General features: G+C 35.0%; 2 protein-coding genes across 2 annotated transcripts; both read left to right on the top strand.

Annotated features, from left to right (window-relative positions):
- Window positions 1–1,505: 1,505 nt before the first annotated feature.
- LOC110289240 (olfactory receptor 4C15-like) lies at window positions 1,506–2,441 on the top strand. Its single transcript, XM_021155381.1, has one exon. It carries the CDS (start codon window positions 1,506–1,508, stop codon window positions 2,439–2,441), a length of 936 nt encoding a protein of 311 aa, XP_021011040.1.
- A 12,992-nt stretch (window positions 2,442–15,433) lies between these two features.
- Window positions 15,434–16,375, top strand: LOC110288754 (olfactory receptor 140-like). Its single transcript, XM_021155017.1, has one exon. It carries the CDS (start codon window positions 15,434–15,436, stop codon window positions 16,373–16,375), a length of 942 nt encoding a protein of 313 aa, XP_021010676.1.
- The last annotated feature ends 4,711 nt before the right edge of the window (window positions 16,376–21,086 follow it).

The raw sequence follows: 21,086 nt of genomic DNA, 5'->3' as shown, positions 1-21,086 counted from the left end.
ACAAGTAGCATTGCCCAGATTGAAAAAGGTGTGTGTATGTGTGTGTGTGTGTGTTGTGTGTGTGTGTGCCTGTGTCTGTGTGTTTGTTTTTGTGTCTGTTTGCTCTTGCATGTGTGCTTGCATATATACAATCATAGTGGCCATGATTTGAAAGATACTAGGAAGTAGTATAGGGACTGTGTAAAAGAAAATTCAGGGAGACATAATTATACTGTAATCTCAAAAATAAATGTGTAATGAATTTTAAAATACATATATTTTATCATTGTGACTGGCCAAATTCTTTTCTAAACCCTTTTAAACATAGAAAAATACTGATAAAATTTAAATCACCATTGGTAAAGCAGAAATTATGTCTAGAATGTCATCCTTCTGATTCTAGGATATATGCTCATCTCTTAACACTGTCTTCCTTCTAATATTCTGACTGTGTTGATGATATAAAACTTCTGAATCCCTTAAGAAACAATCAAGATACATTTTTTTTTTAATTAAGTTCATCCACAGAAATGTCACATGAAACTTTGAAAATTTTTAGATCCTTAAGAAATCTGCTCCAATCCAATGGACAATTAGAAAATCTTGTGTTGGGTATGACAGCGAGAGTTAGGAGCTGATCATCTGATATTTTACCACATTCTCTTTTCTGCTTTAGTTCTACACATATTCTGAGTCATTTTTTGGCATGCTTTTATCTAGGATATATATTGGCTGATACTATGATTGTTTAAAGTTTGGTTAATCTTCTGTTTCTTGGTGATAGTTTATTAATAGCTTTGGAATTTAGAGTACAGACACCTAGAAGAAATATACCAGGATCTTGAGGACAGAAACGTATGCACAATTTGTATATTTGTTGGTTATATTAAGACTTAGATAATTTATGTTGACTGTAAGTAGAATTTATCAACTGGGATTATTTTTAGATATATTAAATAGTATTCTTCTGTTTACCTATTTTAAACAAACAGGTTTGATCATGTACTTATACTCACAAGCATGTATTCTTGACTGACACATGTCAGTACTGTAAGTAAGGAGAACTCAATTATTCTTTTCCTCTGTGTGCAGAAGTGAATGGAAAGTCATCCTAGATTACTAGATTACTAAATTTGAAGATGGCACAGTTAACACAAGGAGCCTTGTTTTACTTTTAAGTCTGACAGGTCACATAATCTTAGGATATGAACAAATACCTTATACCTGGACATTTCTTCTTCACAACATGGAACTCTTTTCTTTGCCATGTACAGAGAGCTTTGCATTTTAAGATTTACATAGTTTTTTTCTGCCTTGATTTGATTGATCTTCAACTACTAATCTGAAGTGTTCCTATTTTTTATATTCTCAATGAAGTTAAATCACTGAATCACTGAAAGCATTTTGGATCTAGCCTTAATGATGAATTGATGACTATAAAGTTGTAAATTGCATTGAAACAAATGTTTGTCATCATTGCCAAATCATATGCTCTCTATTGGACATTTACCTTTTCCTTCGAAATCATGCAAAACCAGAGTTTTGTAACTGAATTTGTCTTCCTGGGACTTTCCCAGAATCCAAATCTCCAAAAACTAATATTTATTATATGTCTAGTTGTCTACATTGCAACTATTGGGAGCAACATGATGATTGTGGTGACTGTTGTCTGTAGCCCTGCACTGTTGGGCTCTCCCATGTATTTCTTCCTGGCTTTCTTGTCTTTTTTGGATGCAAGCTTCTCCTCTGCCATGACACCCAAGATGATTTTAGACTCTCTCTACAAGAGAAAAACTATCTCCTTTGAAGGATGCATGATACAACTTTTTGTTGAACACTTCTTGGGTGGGGCTGAGATGATTCTTCTGACAGCCATGGCCTATGACCGCTATGTTGCTATTTGTAAGCCCTTACACTACTCTTCCATTATGACCAGGAAGGTCTGTGGCACGCTGGTGGGGGTGGCCTGGGCAGGAGGATTATTACATTCTACTGTGCAAATTATCTTCACTTTGCAGTTACCATTTTGTGGACCCAATGTCATTAATCATTTCATGTGCGACTTATTTCCATTACTGGAGCTTGCCTGCACCGACACTCACATCTTTGGCCTTTTTGTGGTGGCCAACAGTGGGTTGATCTGTATCATAGTCTTTGTTTTGTTGCTTGTCTCCTATGGCTTTATCTTGCTGTCTTTGAGATCCCAGAGTTCTGAAGGGCGATGGAAAGCTCTGTCTACTTGTGGGTCCCACATTGCTGTTGTGGTCTTGTTCTTTGTCCCATGTATATTTATATATGCAAGGCCTCACAGTGCTTTCTCCTTTGACAAAATGGTAGCATTATTTTACACCATGCTATCCCCCTTGCTTAATCCTATCATTTACACTTTTAGGAATAAGGATATGAAAAATGCCATAAGGAAATTGTGGAAGAAATTGGTAATGGTTTCAGATGAAAGATAAAAGGAAGTTACATTTTACCAAAATTAATATAAAGAGTAAAAGAAATCAAAATTGTTGCAGACAAAAAATAGTGTATTATTGCCTATAATGAGTTAATGCAATTCTCAAGAAAAGGCATTATTTTGGGAGTTAGAATATATTGCTTTTCCTTTTATAGTGGGCATGTCCTTTCAGTTGGAAATAATTATAGGTGTAAATTTAAAAGAATTGAATTCTACGTTTCCTTAGAATCTATTAATAAAAAGAATGTAATCCAAATTCTCAATTGCATTTGGCTATTATATTCTGAAATATATTCATTATATCAAAGGTATGTGTATGAAAATTTGTTAACCTATATAAAGAGAATGAAATATCAGTTAAGATATTGACTTCAGTGACTGCCAGAGTTTATAATTAACAGGAGAAAAATCTTAAGAAAACTACCATTGGTTTCTGTCTAGTGTTATTCCATTATTTTATTGGAGTCCTTTGCAGTTTGGTTTAAAATCTGAATCATGCCTTTATATCTTGATAGTTAACAATTGGTTGACCCATTCTGACCTACCCATTTTCTTCTTGGGTTAAGTGCCACTTTATGCCAGTAAGCCTGTGGAAGGATACAGATAGGACCCATAAGTGTTTGCCTGTGAGTATCTTCTAAAAAAAATAACACAAAAGAATTCTTGAGACTACATGCAATTATCCAACCTGCTCATTCCTGCTCACTTCCTGAGATGGCACCAATCCATGATAATGCTAATGGGACCAAAAACCTAAGGACAGATAGGTAATAGGACCTACAGGAAATAAAATATTAATGTATGGCCAAATGTTTGTTAATGTCATCTCTAATAACCCAAAAATCAGTACATAAATCAACCCTCATAAGAAGAGCTATTTTTTGCACTGTATGGTAATTAACAAAAAGACTCACAGCTGTACAAAGTACAAATAGTTACAAGCCTCTCTCCTCAAGGTTCAAGTGTCTATGTGAAAATGGAGACATATCTTAAGAACCAGAAATGGTGGATGAATTTATGGAAATAAAATATTTCCAGATAGAACATGGAAGACACACCTGTGAACTCAGAACATAGACAGCATGAACAGGACCAGCACAAGCACAGAGACTGAGAAGTGGGCACAAAATCCCATCTCAATCCAAGAAGCTATTTGCAACTGATAGCTTCTGGGAGAGAGAATATTGGTTTTCTTCAATGTGGCAATACTAAATATACTAACCACATATCAGGGAAAGCTCATGCTTGGTAGTGTGTGTGTGTGTGTGTGTGTGTGTGTGTTATGTAATATTTAATTATTTATGGTAATGTTACCTTTTGATTTTTTTTCTTGAGAGAATGATTAATAGAGGATGATAGAACAGGAAGAGGTATATGGGAGAATGTGGAGTGATGGAAAGTAAAAATTTTATAATGAAATTACAAATTATAAGTTCAAATTTTAAATAATGGCTATTTTAGGAGAGCTTGCAATATGGATAAACTGATGCATGAAAGTAGAAAATGTAAACAAAAATGATAACCAAACTCCAAAAAACAACCCATGCCAAGCAATATGAAGACACCAATCATGAGGACCATGAAGTGCACTTCTGCTACATCTCCTAGGACCTGCTGGGTACACAGCTTTCTGCTTAAATTCTGCATAAAAGCTGTAATCCATTCCTTACACAACAGTGTTCTGTCCCTAAACATGATGCTATATAAACATTTTCAAAAAGAAGTCCAAGAACACATTTTTTGCAACACAAAGTTCATTTATTATAGACATGTGAAGATAAACACATTGGCAAGCATATGAAAAGTTCACACTAATGATTAAAAATATTTTTTGTGTGTTTCATGCATTATCTAGCAGTTATCAAATTACTCACATAGACATTATTATCTCATTCAAAGCAGATATTTTCTCCAAAATTTAAAGCACTTTTAATCAACTTGTTAAAATAAACCTGTGTGTGTGTGTGTGTGTGTGTGTGTGTGTGTGTTTGTTTGGGGGTACTGTTTATGGGAATTCTTTTGTGTACTTTGCTTTTTTGAGATGGACTTACTAGTAGTACAAACTTGAATCTAATGTCCTGGCATCAGCCTCTTGAAAGCTGGAGTCACAGATATCCACCATCAAACATGTTTGATAGAACTGGGATGAAATTCTACCACAATGGCAATTGTGTTTCTATTTTATTAGTTAAAACCTAAAAGGGACTTTTATAAAAATTTAATTTATTTCTATAAGAACATTTCTTAAAACTTATTGTGAAATTTGATTTCTTACACTAGGCCATCTGAATGGAAATGAAAGATACTTTCTCCTTTTCTAAAAACCAAAACAATATGTATTAAATCATAGCATTTTACTGAGTACATTTTAAACTCTTTTTTTTTTTTTTTTTGGTTTTTGGTTTTTGGTTTTTGAAGGCAGGGTTTCTCTGTATAGCCCTTGCTATCCTGGAACTCACTCTGTAGACCAGGCTGGCCTCAAACTCAAAAATCTGCCTGCCTCTGCCTCCCAAGTGCTGGGATTAAAGGCGTGAGCCACCACCACCCAGCCTTAAACACTTTTTAGAAGACTGGTGCTTGTGAAAATATTTAATTCACAAAATTTCATATTGTATACAAATCATATGCTAAATACATGTGTACTTAAAACATATAAGGTGACAAAAGTTTATATATGCACGCATCTAAATACATACACTCATGAAGCCATCAAAGCAATCAAGATAACAATAGATGCCTTAAACAGTCAATTAATGCTTTTGTGACCTTTCCAGATTCCCATCACACTTCTATAGTCACTATCTCTACTGAAACACATTGATCTTTGTATCATTGTAGATTGGTTTGTGTTTTCTACAATGTCTTTAATTAATGATTTTATTTATTCACATTCCAGAGGTTGACCCGTACTCTAGCCTTCCCCGAGTTCCCCATCCCATTCCTCCTCTTATTTCTTGAGTAACCACTCTTTCCTGTCTGTTCTCCTGAGAGTTGGGTGTAGCTTATCTCTCAGGCCCATTCAGTCTTTGATTCTTTCTCTGATTTGTCCCTTTGTCCATTAATTAAACATCACTTTCAAACATGGCCACTTCCTTCTACAAAGTGACTTTACTTTCAACATTTAGGATTACAAGTGTATGGTAAGAGTGTCTATGTTCCAGCCAGATCTCATAGACCTAGAAGGCTCTTGGATGTCATCCCTTGACAGAGTACCTGTGTTCCTGGATTAAAATCCCTCTACAATATTCTGTATTCCATAAATCCATAGAGGAGCCATACAGCCCTGGACAATACCCTTTAAAACTAATTAAGCCTAACCTATCCTCACGGAAAATACTTCTGTTAAGTGTTTTTTATTTTGTTTTATTTATTCCTTAATCTTTTTTTTTTTACAGTACAGACTTTATCCCCCTTCTAGTCTACACTATGACTGTTCCATATTCCATACCCCTGACTCCAAGAGGATATCCTTAAACCCCAACCCCACTCCACCAGACCTCCTCACTCCACCAGACCTCCCCACTCCCTGGGGCCTCAAGTTTCTTGAGGGTTTGGTGCATGTTCTCTGTCTGAGTCAAGACACAGCAGTTGGTGGCTCAGTGTCTGAGAGATCTCAGGGGTCCAGGTTAGTTGAGACTGCAGGTCTTCCTATAGGGTCACTCTCCTCCTTAGCTTCTACCAGATTTTCCCTAATTCAACCACAGGGGTCAGCAGCTTCTGTCCATTTCTTGGGTATACATATCTGCATCTGACTCAGCTACATGTTGAGCCTTTATGAGGGCAGTCATGATAGGCCCCTGTTTGTAAGCACAACATAGCCTCAGTAATAGTGTCAGGCCTTGGGGACTTCCCTTGAGCTGGATTCCAATTTGGGCCTCTCACTGGACCTCCTTTTCCTCAAGCTTTTCTCCATTTTTGTTCCTATAGTTCTTTAAGACAGGAACAATTCTGGGTTAGAGTTTTTGACTGTGGGATGGCAACTCCTCCATCCTGTTAAGTGTTTTGTGAAAGCACTGAAAGGCTGACTCTCAAAGTTTATATGTTTCATTCTTACCATTCCCTTGAAGTCATACTCCCATAACTTTTGTTCCCATACTTAGCTCTTCCCTTTGTCTTTTCAGATCTCCACAGCTATATCATATATACATATAGATAGTTTTAGGTTAGTAGTTTTCTTAGTCTATCTCTTAATGTAGATGTTTTGAGGCACAGAGTTTATTATGCATTTAATTTTAGCTGTCCAACTTTTAATGTGATATAAATACTATAGTTTCTATGGGATTGCCATAAATTCTATAACATTTAAATTATACAGCTAAAATGATTTTCACAATGTCACTGAAATATGTTTTTCTTTCCCTAGTAATCCCATACAGAAGTCTTAAAGGATAAGAATCTTTCAATACATGCATATGAATTGAAAGCCTGGGTCTGTTAAAGACAAAAGAATTGTGTTGAATATTTATTTATTTAAATTTTTCTAAAGGTTTTTAAAAGTATACTTTTATTTAATCACTGAAATCTCACTCATGATCTTTGAGACCTTATTACATTCTTCCAATTTCCTTAGAACCTCTAATTTTGTGTCACTTCTGATTTACATAATTATTTATTTATTAATTATTATATCATCATTATCATCATAATCATTATAATTATTCCCATGATTCCAATTAACACCAATCATGTACAAATGAGTTTGGGACTATTCTTTAGGTTGTGGGAAACCTAATAGCAGTCACATATTCAAAGAAAATTGCCTCACCTTTATCATCTGACAACTATCAATCTCTTTTCAGATAGAGGTGAAGCCTTGAGAGTCCCTGTATAATACTTGATGACATTTTTAAATTGCTTTCGCAGGTGTTCACAATTGCTATGAGTTTATGTTGTGTATCATCAATATTATGTTCAGAAGATAGCATTTTATAGTTCTTCTCCCATCCTCTGTCTTCTACATTCTTCCTGGCCCCTTTATCATTATGTACCATGAGTCATGACTAGGAGAAGGCTGATATGAATCAGTGATATTACTGAGCATTTAGAGTCATTGATTCTCATCAACACTGTTATCATCTAGGATAATTGATGACTCTCCCTTTTTTCTAGTTAAAAATTAATGTCAAGGATAAAAATCTCCATCTCTTGCTGAGGACCAGCCTCAATCATTCTGGGGTTCTTGAGAATGGGATGATGGATGTCACAAAATTATCTTAGAGACAGCTTTCAAGTTCTTCTCCTTCTCCTCTTCCCCTTCCTGTTTTCTTCTTCTTTTGCTTCTTCTTCTCTTCTTCATCTTCACATTTCTTCACTTCTCTCTCTCTCTGGCTCCTCTCCACCCTCCTCTGAGTTCACCTCAGTCTTATTACAATAGTACATATTCAAAAACCTTTTGAATATTTTCCCCAAACCCATTATTTTTTCTGGAAAAAATATAACCATGGTAGCAGAAACACAATGCACATGTAAAGTCCAGTTCAGTGTCTGCAAAAGCAAGTTATACATTAACTTTTACCTCTAAGAGAAACCTCCAAATCACAAGTCATCTGGACATAAATCTGCGGTTACTGCATGAGTATGATAGGTGCCAAACAGGTCAGGGTAATGTTAATATTTTTAACTTGTCTTAAATTTGAAAAATCTCTTGATTAAGCACATCTTATTATCTATTTTTACAATGGTTTTTAAAGTCTTTTGCATATACATATTAATTCATCTCTCAGCTTCCACCAGAACTCATTCACAGCCAAATTCTATGTCTTCAAAATTGTATCCTAACTTCCTTAGGCTGGAAATGCCAAGGAGTCAAATCAGTATGTTCCAGTCTTTCTAGGAAGGACCATTCACTAATCCAACAGCCTCTGCAAGGTCCATACTCTTCTACCCATATTTTTATCTCTTTTACTATAAATATATCTTCCAGGTTTTTCCTATATATTTGGATCAAACTTTCTATTATTAGAGATCTCCCCTTATGGCACTCTCACCATTGCTGACTAATCCAGTAGACCAAGCTATTTCATCCTCTACTTTGTCCCTTGTACTTTATATGAACATCTCTGTCCTTAGTGAATCAGGCCAATTATTCCTTTTTCCTTGGAGTCTTAAATTCTCTTTACTACTAAACGATCAGGTTTCTCAAAAAATATTTCCTGCTTCAACTTTTCCTGGTAAAATTAATCATCATGAGTTGGCTAAAATTTCCCAAAAACCAACTAAGTCAATCAACCTCCACAACCAGACCCTTTGTCCTGTTATGCCTGGGTTGGCTGCTCTAATGGCCAGAGCCAGAGCGGTTTGTTGTTATAGACATCGAGTAATATCTTCTCTTTCCCAGAAATTTTTACCAAAGTTGTATTGAGGACAAATATGGCATAGAAAAAGGCAAAATGAATAAGCATGCAAGAAAGAGCAAGGGCATCTCTATCCTAGAAAGCCTGGGAAGCATTATTCAATCCGACAGTGTTCCTGCAGCCAAAACTGTGTTGTGCAGCTGTCTTTACAACCATGTAGCATCTGCACCTAACATTCTCTACAAATAACAGCAAAGAAATCTCACATACAATAAACTGGATTAGCCCTAATCAGCAGCTGAAGAAAAGCCTTTATTGGTAGTGAGGAAACATACCGGATAGAAAATGACTCCACAGTAGGGTAGTGGAATGCAGGAAGCTGAAGCTCAGTTTTTTTGGGGAGACTGGGATATTGGCAAGTTTCTTGAAGTCTACCCTCCCTAATTTAGTGTGGGTCAGTTGAACAAAGACAGAGTAAGTATTGGCCCACAACATGTAAACATGTTCTGATCTAGCCTTGAACTTATTAAGCCACCCCATCAGCAGGGGGCCTATAAGCAGGAGAAAAAGGTACAGAAGGCATTTGTTCTAAGATGTGATGATTGGTGACAGGCTAGGAGGTGAAAAATAAACCATGCCTTCTGTTTCCTATATGGCTGTGTTGTCAAACTGCTTCCTGATATTTATGTTTATACCATAGTCTAGTGTCAGCTTGGCCAGCTTCTCTGTATTAATGAACAGAATTTAATGTAGACTTAATTTTATATCTGGTCAAGGGACTGAAAATAAGATACTTCTAAGTACTTGACCCTCAAAGCAAGTTCCATAATCCCTGATCCCACTCTCAGAAATATTGTAGAAGAAGGGGAGTAAAATGTAAGAATCTATAAGTAGGGACCAAAGCTATGAAACATTAGACCCATTATTAACAGTCACTCACAGATGGAAGAGTTGATACTCGTGATGCTCATGCCTTCCTGGAAAAGTCTAGCCTGCTGATTGCTGCTGGGGGAGGGGATCTCATTGTCTTCAATGGTTCAGCCCCTGGTGAAATAATGCTGGGGCTCTGGGGGATTATGCCACACCCACACACTGAAGGTGAATTGATTAAAATTAGTAGGTCAGAAAGCAAAAGGAATGTAGTACATTGCACACACACACACACGCACACACACATGCACACACACACACACACACACACGCACATACACACACACCACAGAATCAACTAACCTGGACTTATAGGGGCTCACAGAGACTGTACCAACAGTCAAGAGAGCTTCCATGGGTTTGCTCTAAGCCATCTACACATATGTTGTGGTTGTGTAGTTTGGTCTTCTTATGAGGCTCATAAGAGTGGAAGCAGGGGCTGTCTCTGGCTCTTTTGACTGCTTTTGGGACCATTTCCTCTCGCTGGTTGCCTCTCCAGTCTTAATATGAGGGTAAGTATCAAGGCTTATTGTAACTTGATACAGCATATTTGGTTGGTATCCCTGGGTGGCCTGCCATTTTCTGAAGGGAAACAATGGAGGGATGGATGGATTGAGGGACTGGGAAGAGAGGAGGGAATGGAAATGGAGATCAGAATGTAATATATGAAAAAATAAACAACAAAAATACAAACTATAAACAAATAAAGTTGTCTTTATGGATAAATATGACTCAATTGAACATTACTCTACAGTCTGTGTCTTCCCTAATTCTTTTAACTTTATATAGAAAACAGTAGTGATTTTTGTAATCTCTATTCATGCCTGCACGCATTTCAATACAGATTGGATGAACAGTTACTAAATTTAGTAATGTGATCTCAGGTATGTTAACTATTTCTTTCTTTACCTTGCCACATATCACTCATATTTTTTCAAGAAAGTAACACATCTTTGTTTTTTTTCTTTTTCTTTTTAGGAAACCTATTTGAATGTAACTAGATACATGTAATTTTATTTAGTAATATGCCTGAATTTATTTGAATTTAATTAAAAGTAATTTCAAATATTGCTATATCTTTCTTTTAGTAGATAAGTCCAAGGTACCTAACAATGGATGACAACACAAATGTACCATATCATATTCAACTACAAGTGACAAAAATCTGGGAATAAAATTGCATTGGACCTGAATTCAGGAGATGGCTTTTGTCTTGGCAGATGATGTTCTGTTATATGATAATATCAGTATTGTTATTCTGTTCTGTAGATTTAATATAAATGGCTAAAGTGTATTTTAAAACTCTGAATGGAGTAAAGTATTTGACCAATGTGATGGTTTGAATAAGCTTGGCCCATGGGAAATGGCACTATGAGGAGATATGGCCTTGTTGGAGGAAGTCTGTCACTGTGTAGGTAAGCTTTGAGGGCTCCTAATGCTTAAGTTCTGCCCAGTGCAGAAGAGAGACCCTCCTTCTGACTGCCTGAGAAGACAGCCTCCTACTGCTGGCTTTAGATCAAGATGTAGAACTCTCAGCTCCTTGTACTGTACCACATCTGCATGGATGCTGCCATACTTCTCACCAGTGTGATAACAGATTGAACCTCTGAAACTGTAAGCCAGCCTCAATTACATGTTTGCCTTTAGAAGAGTTGCCATAGTCATGGTGTCTCTTCTTAGCAATAAAACCCTAAGAAAACTATTTCATTACCATGTCAATAATATAAGTCAATAATTAGTATGACAAAGACTCATTTGAAGTACTGTAAATTATATCTGGTGTGATTTGCTGTTATAACAATAAAGATCATAACTAAAGCTTATTATGTCTGAAAAATATTTTAATGTAACAATGAAATATGGATTGCTAAATAAAATATTATAGTGACATTTTTAAAATCACAGTTACACACCTAAATGTTAATGTAAATACTTACTTTCCAGACTTCACATAAATATTCTTAGCTCATTTGTCATCAAATATTGAAACTCATTAGTAATTGTTTTGATTTTGTTTTGCATAGTGGTTCAACTCAAGGCAAAGTTAATTAAATTCAAATGCTGTTGAAGTTGTCTTAATATTCAGTGAAATAATTGTTTTTAGCAAAATTTACTAATGGCAGGGGAATGCTCCTGAGATCTCATTAGTCAAGTCTAAGAAAGTTCAGAGTTTGATTGCTCACAGGGCACAATGGCTACACTTGGTAAGCTCCAGATAAAGGCATTATCCATGAAGCCATTTAAAATCAACAACAATTTAATATGGCTGAGCTAGATACTACCTTTAAGCTTATAGCTTTATGTCTTTAGGAACTAACAGCTACCTGGGATCCAAGACATTGAGCTGTGTCAGAGGAATTGATAGGTGAGAATTTTGTGTTTTGTAAAGGAAACATATAATTATAGACTTCAACGAGTACATGGAACTTAAAATTCATAAAACCACCCACCATCTCAGCCACTCAAGACTTGTTTGTTCTCAGCATGTTCTCAACACTATGATAGTTCCAGACTTAAAGATGTAAAAGCATTCTGAAATCTTTCCCACATATTTAAAGATATTTAAATTAGTGAAAGTCACGTTATATATTAACTTTTCTAACTAAATTTTTCCAGTTAATATTATAATACAAGAATTTTTCTTTGACTTTTTTTGTTTTTATGTTTTATTGTGTAAATGATGTTTTCAGGTCTGAGAAGTCTAATTAAAAATGTCAGGAGAACATTATATCAAGGGAGTTTATAAAAATGTTCAATATCCAGTTGGTTTAAAATTAAAAACTTGGTATTAAAAAAAATCTTTGGACCTATACTGTATAAAATGTTAGTTTTAATAAGGAATTTTTACAAATATGATGATATGAGAAGATGACCAAAATACATTAATGAGTTAATACAAATACATTTTAGAAAACATTTTATAGAGGACTCAATACCACTGTTCATATTGTGGTTAATTCCTACGATATTTTAAAAACTAAGAACACTTTTTTATTGTTTCCTTTTATGAACAGAGTTTCATGTAACAAAGGCTGGCATAGAACTTGCTACATGGCAGAGCGTGGCTTTGAACTTGTGATATTCCTACTTCCATACCCCAAGTGCTAGGATTGAAGATGTGCAATATCCTGGTAGGATAAAGCACCTCACTGAAAGTTATACAGTATTCCAGGTTATATACAATCTTTATACACATTTTTGCAATGTCTGATAGTTCATATGATTTCTAATTACCTCTAGTCTTTGATAATTACAAATAAAATATTTCTATAAAATATTCATTTTTAAAAATATTTATTCTATGTTTTTAAGATTAGTATTTAAAAGTTTTAGAATAAAGGTGAAACAATTTCTGTTTCTCCAAGTAAGTGGTTTTCAACCTTCCTAATGCTGTGACCCTTTAATATAGTTCAACATGTTGTAGTGACATAAAATTAGTCACTACATAAAATTAGTCCAGTCATAAAATTATTTTGTTGTTACTTCATAACTATAATTTTTACTGTTATGAATTGTAATGTAAATATTTGATGTTCAGGATATCTGATACATGATTTCACAGGGGAGATCATGACTCACAGGGTGAGAACCACTGTTTTAAACAGCTGCAAAGATCATTGTATCACTTTTAATATGTTTCTTGTCCTCTCTCTGGACCTGTGGAAGACTCTCAGTAAGAGATCCATTGATGCTCCCCCATGTCCTCACAAATATATGAAAATTTTATCTTGAATAATAAAAGCTAAAGTCTCTTATCCATTTAATATAGAAAATATGAAATTCATTTGTCATTGATATGCTTTCTTTTCACTTCTGTAGAAATCTATGTCTGCAAACTAGAATGTATTTCCTATGTTCAATGGTTAATATTGTTAATCCAGAAGTAATATATGGTGTATGATATTGATGGTTAGTGAAGAACTGAGAATGCATGAATTAAAAATACATAGAAAAAGGGGTGATAAATCTTTTCCTACATAGATGAACTGTGAAGACAGACAACATGTTAGGATAGGGACTAGTGCAGGCTTTCAATATAAACATTTATAGTCTTCATATAGACAAACACACACACACACACACACACATCTAACATACGTTTACTGAGTAACTACCTGATTGATAATTGTTTACAGTAATGTTCATTTATGTATGTTATCTTACATAGTACTCAATTTCAGTCTCTATTTTAAAGTTCTATCTTAAAAGCTTTTAATGAAGTAAAGACTTTATGAATTTAAAAACCTAAATAAAGTTGTTTTTCCCATCTATTGAAACTGTTTATTTATTGATGAAGATTATGCTAAATTGATTGTCCAATATGAAATATATATATAAACACATATGTGCATATAATGCTTTATACTTATACTTTATAGACAAAAGTGTTTGTTTATATGCTTATATATATATGTATGTATATATAGTACATGTATATATCCCATATATTTGCATATAAAATTCTGTATGTGTGTGAATGAAAAACAGCATTTAAGGCAAAGAGCCCATGATAAAAATGTTTATGGGGAAAATAAATGTTGAAGGGTAAACAATATTTATAGCCAATATTTAATTATCTGAAAAGTGAATAACACACTATTTCTTAATTTCTTAAAAAGAATTAGCATTGTTGTAACCTTTAAATATCTTAAAAATATTAAATGCATTTTGACTGTAAAAGATTCATTATATTTATCATAGAGTTTGTAGCATGGAAAAATGACTGCATGGCTGAAGGCGATTTGGTCCTTTGATCCATGGATAAAATTCTGTAAAGTATGAAGGTTCATCATGTATTTTCTCATCATGCAATATGTTGTAGACTTTAAAGATTTTATGCTCGATGCTATACTAACATAATGAGGAAATAGGTATATATAACATATGTGTATGGTTGAAGTTATGGACTAAATATTTTCTATTTTTACATCTTCCTAAAGTTCCTGCTTACCAGAGATAATTTATCATTATGTTTATAAAAACATTAGCGTTTCTTTATTCTTTAGAATTTTGTCCATCAATACAATGAAACATTATAACCCACTAGGTCCAATTAGTGTGATCATTTATGTATGATTGTAGGACCATCCACTGCAGCAAGGGAAATATTAATTTAAATGTGGCCATGCATTAAAAAATAATAATTCTCTTTCCTCTAGCTACAATTGACAATACATTCCTGATTGGAATGCCAACCTCTTTCTTGTATGGTAGTCATGTTCCTTTTTGAAATTTTGCAGGTTTTTGTAGGTAAACCTGGCTGCAGTAACTTAGTGAGTGTAATCGTCATTTAACCATGTCTTTCTTTCACTGTAGCATATTTGTGATCCGATGTAAATTCAGTAAGCAAGAATAGTATTTACATGGATGAGCACTTTTTGTTTATGAAATATGTCTCATCACATGAAAGGACACAGACTTAGGGGAGAGCTCAGACACACTGAGCATGAGAGCAACCCAGAAACATCACTTGCACTTTAGAAATGGAAATGTCTATGTATAGATCACCCTTTTCTCTATAAATTAAATAGTAATTATTGCCTTATAGATGTGTTATATCTGATAGTATTAGTATATGAAGAGACCATAATAAGGAGATAATAAAGAATGGGAGCAGCTACTGGGTTAAAGGATTACAAAGTGTGCTCCACAGTTGCCGAAAGCCCTGTTGGTGTAGTGTGAACATCAGACTACGTGCATTTAAGATTAATGGCCTGTCTTTATGTTTTTATAGGAGCTCAGTACTTGGGAAGGCTTTATATCCTGAATGGAGCTCTACAGTCCTCCCAGTAATGTGACTGAATTTGTTCTCCTGGGTCTCACACAGAATCCACGCTTGCAAAACATACTGTTCATTGTCTTCTTGTTTGTTTTCCTATTTACCGTGTTGGCGAATCTGCTCATTGTCCTCACCATCTCCTTCAGCCCCACGCTTTCAGCTCCAATGTACTTCTTTCTCACTTACTTGTCCTTTATAGATGCCTTCTACACTTCTGTTACCACCCCCAAAATGATTATTGACCTCCTCTACCAGAGGAGGACAATATCCTTGGCTGGATGTCTGACTCAGCTCTTTGTGGAGCATTTCCTGGGAGGATCAGAGATTATCCTCCTCATTGTTATGGCCTATGACCGCTACGTGGCCATATGCAAACCTCTGCATTATATGACCATTATGCGTCAAGGCCTCTGCAGACTCCTGGTGGTTGTAGCCTGGATTGGAGGGATCTTACATGCCACCATGCAAATATTTTTTATGATTAATCTGCCCTTCTGTGGCCCCAATGTCATTGACCACTTCATGTGTGATCTCTTCCCATTGTTGAAACTTGCCTGCAGAGACACACATAAGCTGGGCATCATAGTGGCCGCCAACAGTGGGGCTATGTGCTTTCTCATCTTTACCATGCTTCTCATCTCATACATAGTTATCCTGCGATCCTTGAAGTCTCATAGTTCTGAAGGGAGACGCAAAGCTCTTTCCACGTGTGGCTCTCATTTCACTGTGGTGGTTCTCTTCTTTGTCCCTTGCATATTTACTTACATGCGCCCTGTGACTACCTACCCAGTGGACAAGCTGGTGACTGTGTTTTTTGCAATTCTCACTCCCATGTTAAATCCCATCATTTACACAGCAAGAAACACGGAGGTGAAGAACGCTATTAAGAATCTACTGAAGAGGCAAGTCACTTACCCTGTCCTAAAATGACAAGAAGGTGGTGACGTGTGGAAGAGACTTAACAAATTTCACATATAGCAAAGAGAAAACTTCCCACAATTGAATTTTTTTTGAGCACTTAATGACTAGACCTTCTTTGTGTCTTCAGTACTTCTAAATGTGTGTTTTCAAGGCTTCAAATTGATGTCTACAGATTCTAGATTTCCAACAGAAAACACCAACTATAGTTTTAATGATTCTGGAGTATGTTTTTCTCTAGAGACTCACCATTACATATTTAATTGCTTCATTCATTTGTTACTTGGGTGACACTGGCTTTTCTGCAGATCTTTAAATAAATTTTCCATAGCCTGGTAATACCAAAAATAGATAAATGGAAACTAGACCTTTGAGGAATAAAAGCAACCTTGCTGCCTTTTGCCTTATTTATTAACTTCATTTGAATCTAGTATTATTTATATCACGATGATAAAAAGTAGTACAAGGAAGTATATAAGAGGAAGAAATGAGTTCTAATGTGTCTTTTCTTCCCCTAGGACAAAATCTAAAGCAGAACATTTTAAATTACTCTTAATTTCCTCTTATTTTCTTAAGTATTTTCATAGCTCATAGTTTGTCTTGAATATAAAGGATAGGTATTTGTCTTCCTTATCAGTACTGGAGTAAGTATTGTAGTGACCTGAGCAAATATTCTTCCATTTCATCATACACATTATGCCCAATAATATTTTTCATGGTATTACTCAATATGCATGATTCATATGTTTTTATTAAATATGTTATCATCTGTCAGACTCATTCACTTGGGTAGATTGTATAAGCCAGGTTCTAAACTGATTGTTTTAAAGACAGTATATCCATCTTATAAAGAAGAAAATAGAGGCTGAAAAAGCTACAAGATTTTTTTTTCTCAAATCCCACATCAAATCTGCTGCAGGATTCAAATCTAGTTTTTAACTCTCAGTTCTCCATTTGCCAATAGAGGTCAAAACATAATAATTTTTGTTTGTTAATACCTAAAAATAAGGAATTGTTACATATTCTTAGTGATTCACTTTGCCCTGGGAGGAAGATGGTTTTCTGTTTTGCATTTATTTTTGTTGTTGTCATTGTTGTATTGTCTCTCCTCACTTGTGGCAATATAGTTTAGCATCACAACTCCTTAATGCCCATGGATATCACCAGGTTGTTCCATATTACTACAAAAAAAAAAACAAACCCTCTGTGAACCCAAGATTTTTTCACTGTCACATCCCCATCCATGCTTCCCACAAATATCCCCCTCAATGAGATATTTCATACAGTAATGCTGGATCTTGCAATACATGTTTTTGGAGTATGACTATCTGGTTTATCTTAGTTTTTTAATATATCAAATTCATTAGGAAAATGACATTTTCCTACAAAAATTGAGCACTCTGGGGATATGACACAGTCAGCACTTTATGTAATAAAATACAATCTTCTAGTGAGAATTAAACATATCAACAGACTTTAAAGTAAATGACTTGTGGTTTACTTACTTAGTCTTACGATTTGATAAGAATTATGAAAACCCAGGAATAAGGAGCAGTTTTGAGAAAATATCTTGAATTCTAAGACAGATGAATGATTTCAAGTTGAAAACCAAGGTCAATGACTGTGTCATGGGAGATATATCAGTTTCTTACCAGGTAAGTGAGGGGTTGAACTGCACAAATTATAAGCACAGTCAGAAAGTAAAAAATAAAAATGAGAAACAAATAAAAAACAAACAGAAATTCAGAAGAGATGTAAGCAAGCCAGACATCCTAAGAAGACAGATTTTTGCTGACTTGAAAATAGTTTTTAAAGAATATTAAGATGTCTCTTAGTTCCTCAAGTACATTTCAAAGACTGCTGCCATATGATTATATGTAGTGAAAAAATAACATGGTCAGGTCTAGGGAGTAACGGTATGGGAAAGAGAGATCGTAACATTTGGGATACATTAAGGAATGACATTTTTTAGACAGAAAGGCCAGTTAAGAGGAATAGAGTTGCCAGGGGATAGGAGGGGAAATAACCAAAAGTAATTATGTAAATACAACCACAATGCATTTTATACAAATGTGTGTGTGTGTGTCAAAAATAAAAAAAAATAACATAAAAGAAAATGTGGTATTTTTTTGTAATTCTTCAAAGAGAAATAATATTGGCACTTGATGTATATTTCAATAATATTAAAAGGTAAAAGTATAAGTGAATAGAAAGAAAATGTTAATACTAGATACTTGCTAGGTAACTAAGGTAAAAAAAAAAGAGACAGTCATTTTCTATTATCCATTTTCATTTGGACATAATGATATGTGGACATTCTGTTCATGAGGACCATAACAGTTTTGGAATAAATAAATGAATGAGTTCTACTATGATATATCAATTTTGATTGTTTTGTTGAGTGTTAACTTGGCCTTGTTCCAGTTTATTCTGCCTCTGGGAAAGTCCTCATCAATGCAGAGGTAGATGGGAAATTAGTTATAACGTAATTAGGTCAGTGGAGACATGGCCACATAGAAATGTGATTGAAATGGAGCAAATAGGCACATCTTAGAGATCTGTGTCCTAGCAAATTACATTCTGACCTTTGTTCCCACAAGTCCATTACCTAAGAGACAATATGCTAATAATATTCCTTCTAAAATATGGTCTAGAGACAATTTACTAGGGAAGATCAAAATAGAACCAAATAGGAGGCACAGTATCATGAATGATTTTTGAAAGATATTTTGTTAGCTTCCTTTTGAAAAAAATCTACATTGAAAATTTCTGGTCCTTTCCAACCCACAAGTTTTTTCCTATGCAGGTACTGGGATACTTATGGCATCTGCCAATCTTCCCTTGAAGCCATTAGAAACTATACTGCTGACAATATCACTTCCTTGTGATGGCTGCATTGTCTGCATGCTTTTCTTTGGAAAGGTTGGTTTGATAACATCACTGCTGATGCTGGACTCTTGGTCAAAGTGGCCTTAGACAACTTACCTGCATAGTCTATGCTTTTTATGTGATTGGATCATCAAGTGAGTGGTTCTTGAAGTCACAAATTGATGACAAACTGAAGCTTGTGGTGCTTTAAAATGGCTTGATAAACATCATGACAATTACTTTGAGATGTGACACTTAAAATTATTGCAATAACTAAATTGCCAAGTATAATTATATTTGATATGTGTGAGGAATGTACCTGATTTGTTTGTTTGCATGACTGTGGTCTCAGAATGGAGAAGACTGAGCAGCAAGGTTCTTTTAAGCTAAATTTATAAAGACTGTGATGGTGGCAGTGGGTCAACATTAAACAAATAGGCCAAGGTGGGATTCAGCTCGTGAATTTTGCTACATAATGTCTATGTACTGGAGTATTAAATATGTGATGTACTAATTGAGATATCTGAAGCAAGCTAACCAGGAGATAAACAGCCAAATTCTAATGTGACACTTTTTAAATTTTTAATTTTTTAATTTTTAATTAAAATATAGTTGCATAATTTTCCCTTCTCCTCCTTAGCCTTTCTCATGTTCTTCATCTCCTTTGTTCCCTTTCGAATTCACACCTTTTCTTTAGTAGTTGTTACACATATATGGATTAAATTTAAATAATTATAATGTATATAGCACAGCATTAGACATTTAATGGAAAGTAAAATTAATCATCTTTAAACACTTTTACATGGAGATAGCATTTTAAAAATTAATTAAATATGGAATCTGTGATGGTGTATGCAACATATTCCCAGGATAACCATGATGAAGGGAGTCTTGCAGAAGAGGGGAAGAATGGAAAAAATAAGGGTAATGGATTTGTTAACAGATGACTAAATTATCAGAGGCAGCAGAAAATTGTGAAACTCACAATGGAAAAGGTCATTATGAATAATTGAATACTGATCTTGAAACATTCTTTGATATTGATGAAAGCACTAAAAAGAATGACAGGATCCTTAGAGGAGTACAGATTGTGCTATAGATTCATTCAGTAAAGGTATTTAGTTGAGTTTTATGACTTCTCAAAGTCTTATTTATTGTTTCTCAAAATCATATGATAATAACTTTTATCTCATATAACCTTTTGCTTTTTTTTTTTTTTTTGAGTAAGGTACTCACTATACATCCCAGACTTGCCTTCAACTCATAATCCTCTTGCCTCAGATTCAACAAGGCTGAAATTACATGTGTATGCCATCATCCACAGCTATCCATTACAGTTATAGAGAAATTTAAAAAATAACTATATAGATTTTAGTACTGCATCTTTAATCATCCCCTGACTCACGTTGATTCTGATGGCTATCACTGGCTCTGTTTCTGGAGGACTGACAATCGAGTTGTCAGTAAGGAGCTTCTAAGACTAGGAGAACTAAGTTTGCTCACTCTGAAATCACAGTGTTTCTCACTGCATGACGGCCAGCTGTGTGGTGCTGCAGTATGTATGTGCATATGTGTATGTATGTATATGTGTGTTATGTGTATGTATATATGTATGTGGGGACATTATAAAGGTAGAAAAGAAACTATGAAGAAGGAAAAGGGTTTTAGGGAAGTGAGATGAAAAATACAGTATAGCCCAGCCGGAGGACAGAGACCTGCCCTGCAGAGAGCGCCATCTTGGCTCAGGGACTCCGCCGAACTTAGTCTACAGGTTAGAGTGAGGACCACAGAGGCAGACAGCTTCTGGGACAGGCGGGAGCCACAGAGCCGCTGAGGCAGCACCCTTTTGGGGCCG

The sequence above is a fragment of the Mus caroli genome, chromosome 2, assembly GCF_900094665.2.
Source record: "Mus caroli chromosome 2, CAROLI_EIJ_v1.1, whole genome shotgun sequence".
NCBI classification, from domain to species: domain Eukaryota; kingdom Metazoa; phylum Chordata; class Mammalia; order Rodentia; family Muridae; genus Mus; species Mus caroli.
This window is presented reverse-complemented; position numbering and strand designations above follow the sequence as displayed.

What these genes read in the sequence shown, in the direction of transcription:
- LOC110289240 (XM_021155381.1), top strand. Translation starts at nt 1,506, where the DNA reads ATGCAAAACCAGAGTTTTGTAACTGAATTTGTCTTCCTGGGACTTTCC.
- LOC110288754 (XM_021155017.1), top strand. Translation starts at nt 15,434, where the DNA reads ATGGAGCTCTACAGTCCTCCCAGTAATGTGACTGAATTTGTTCTCCTG.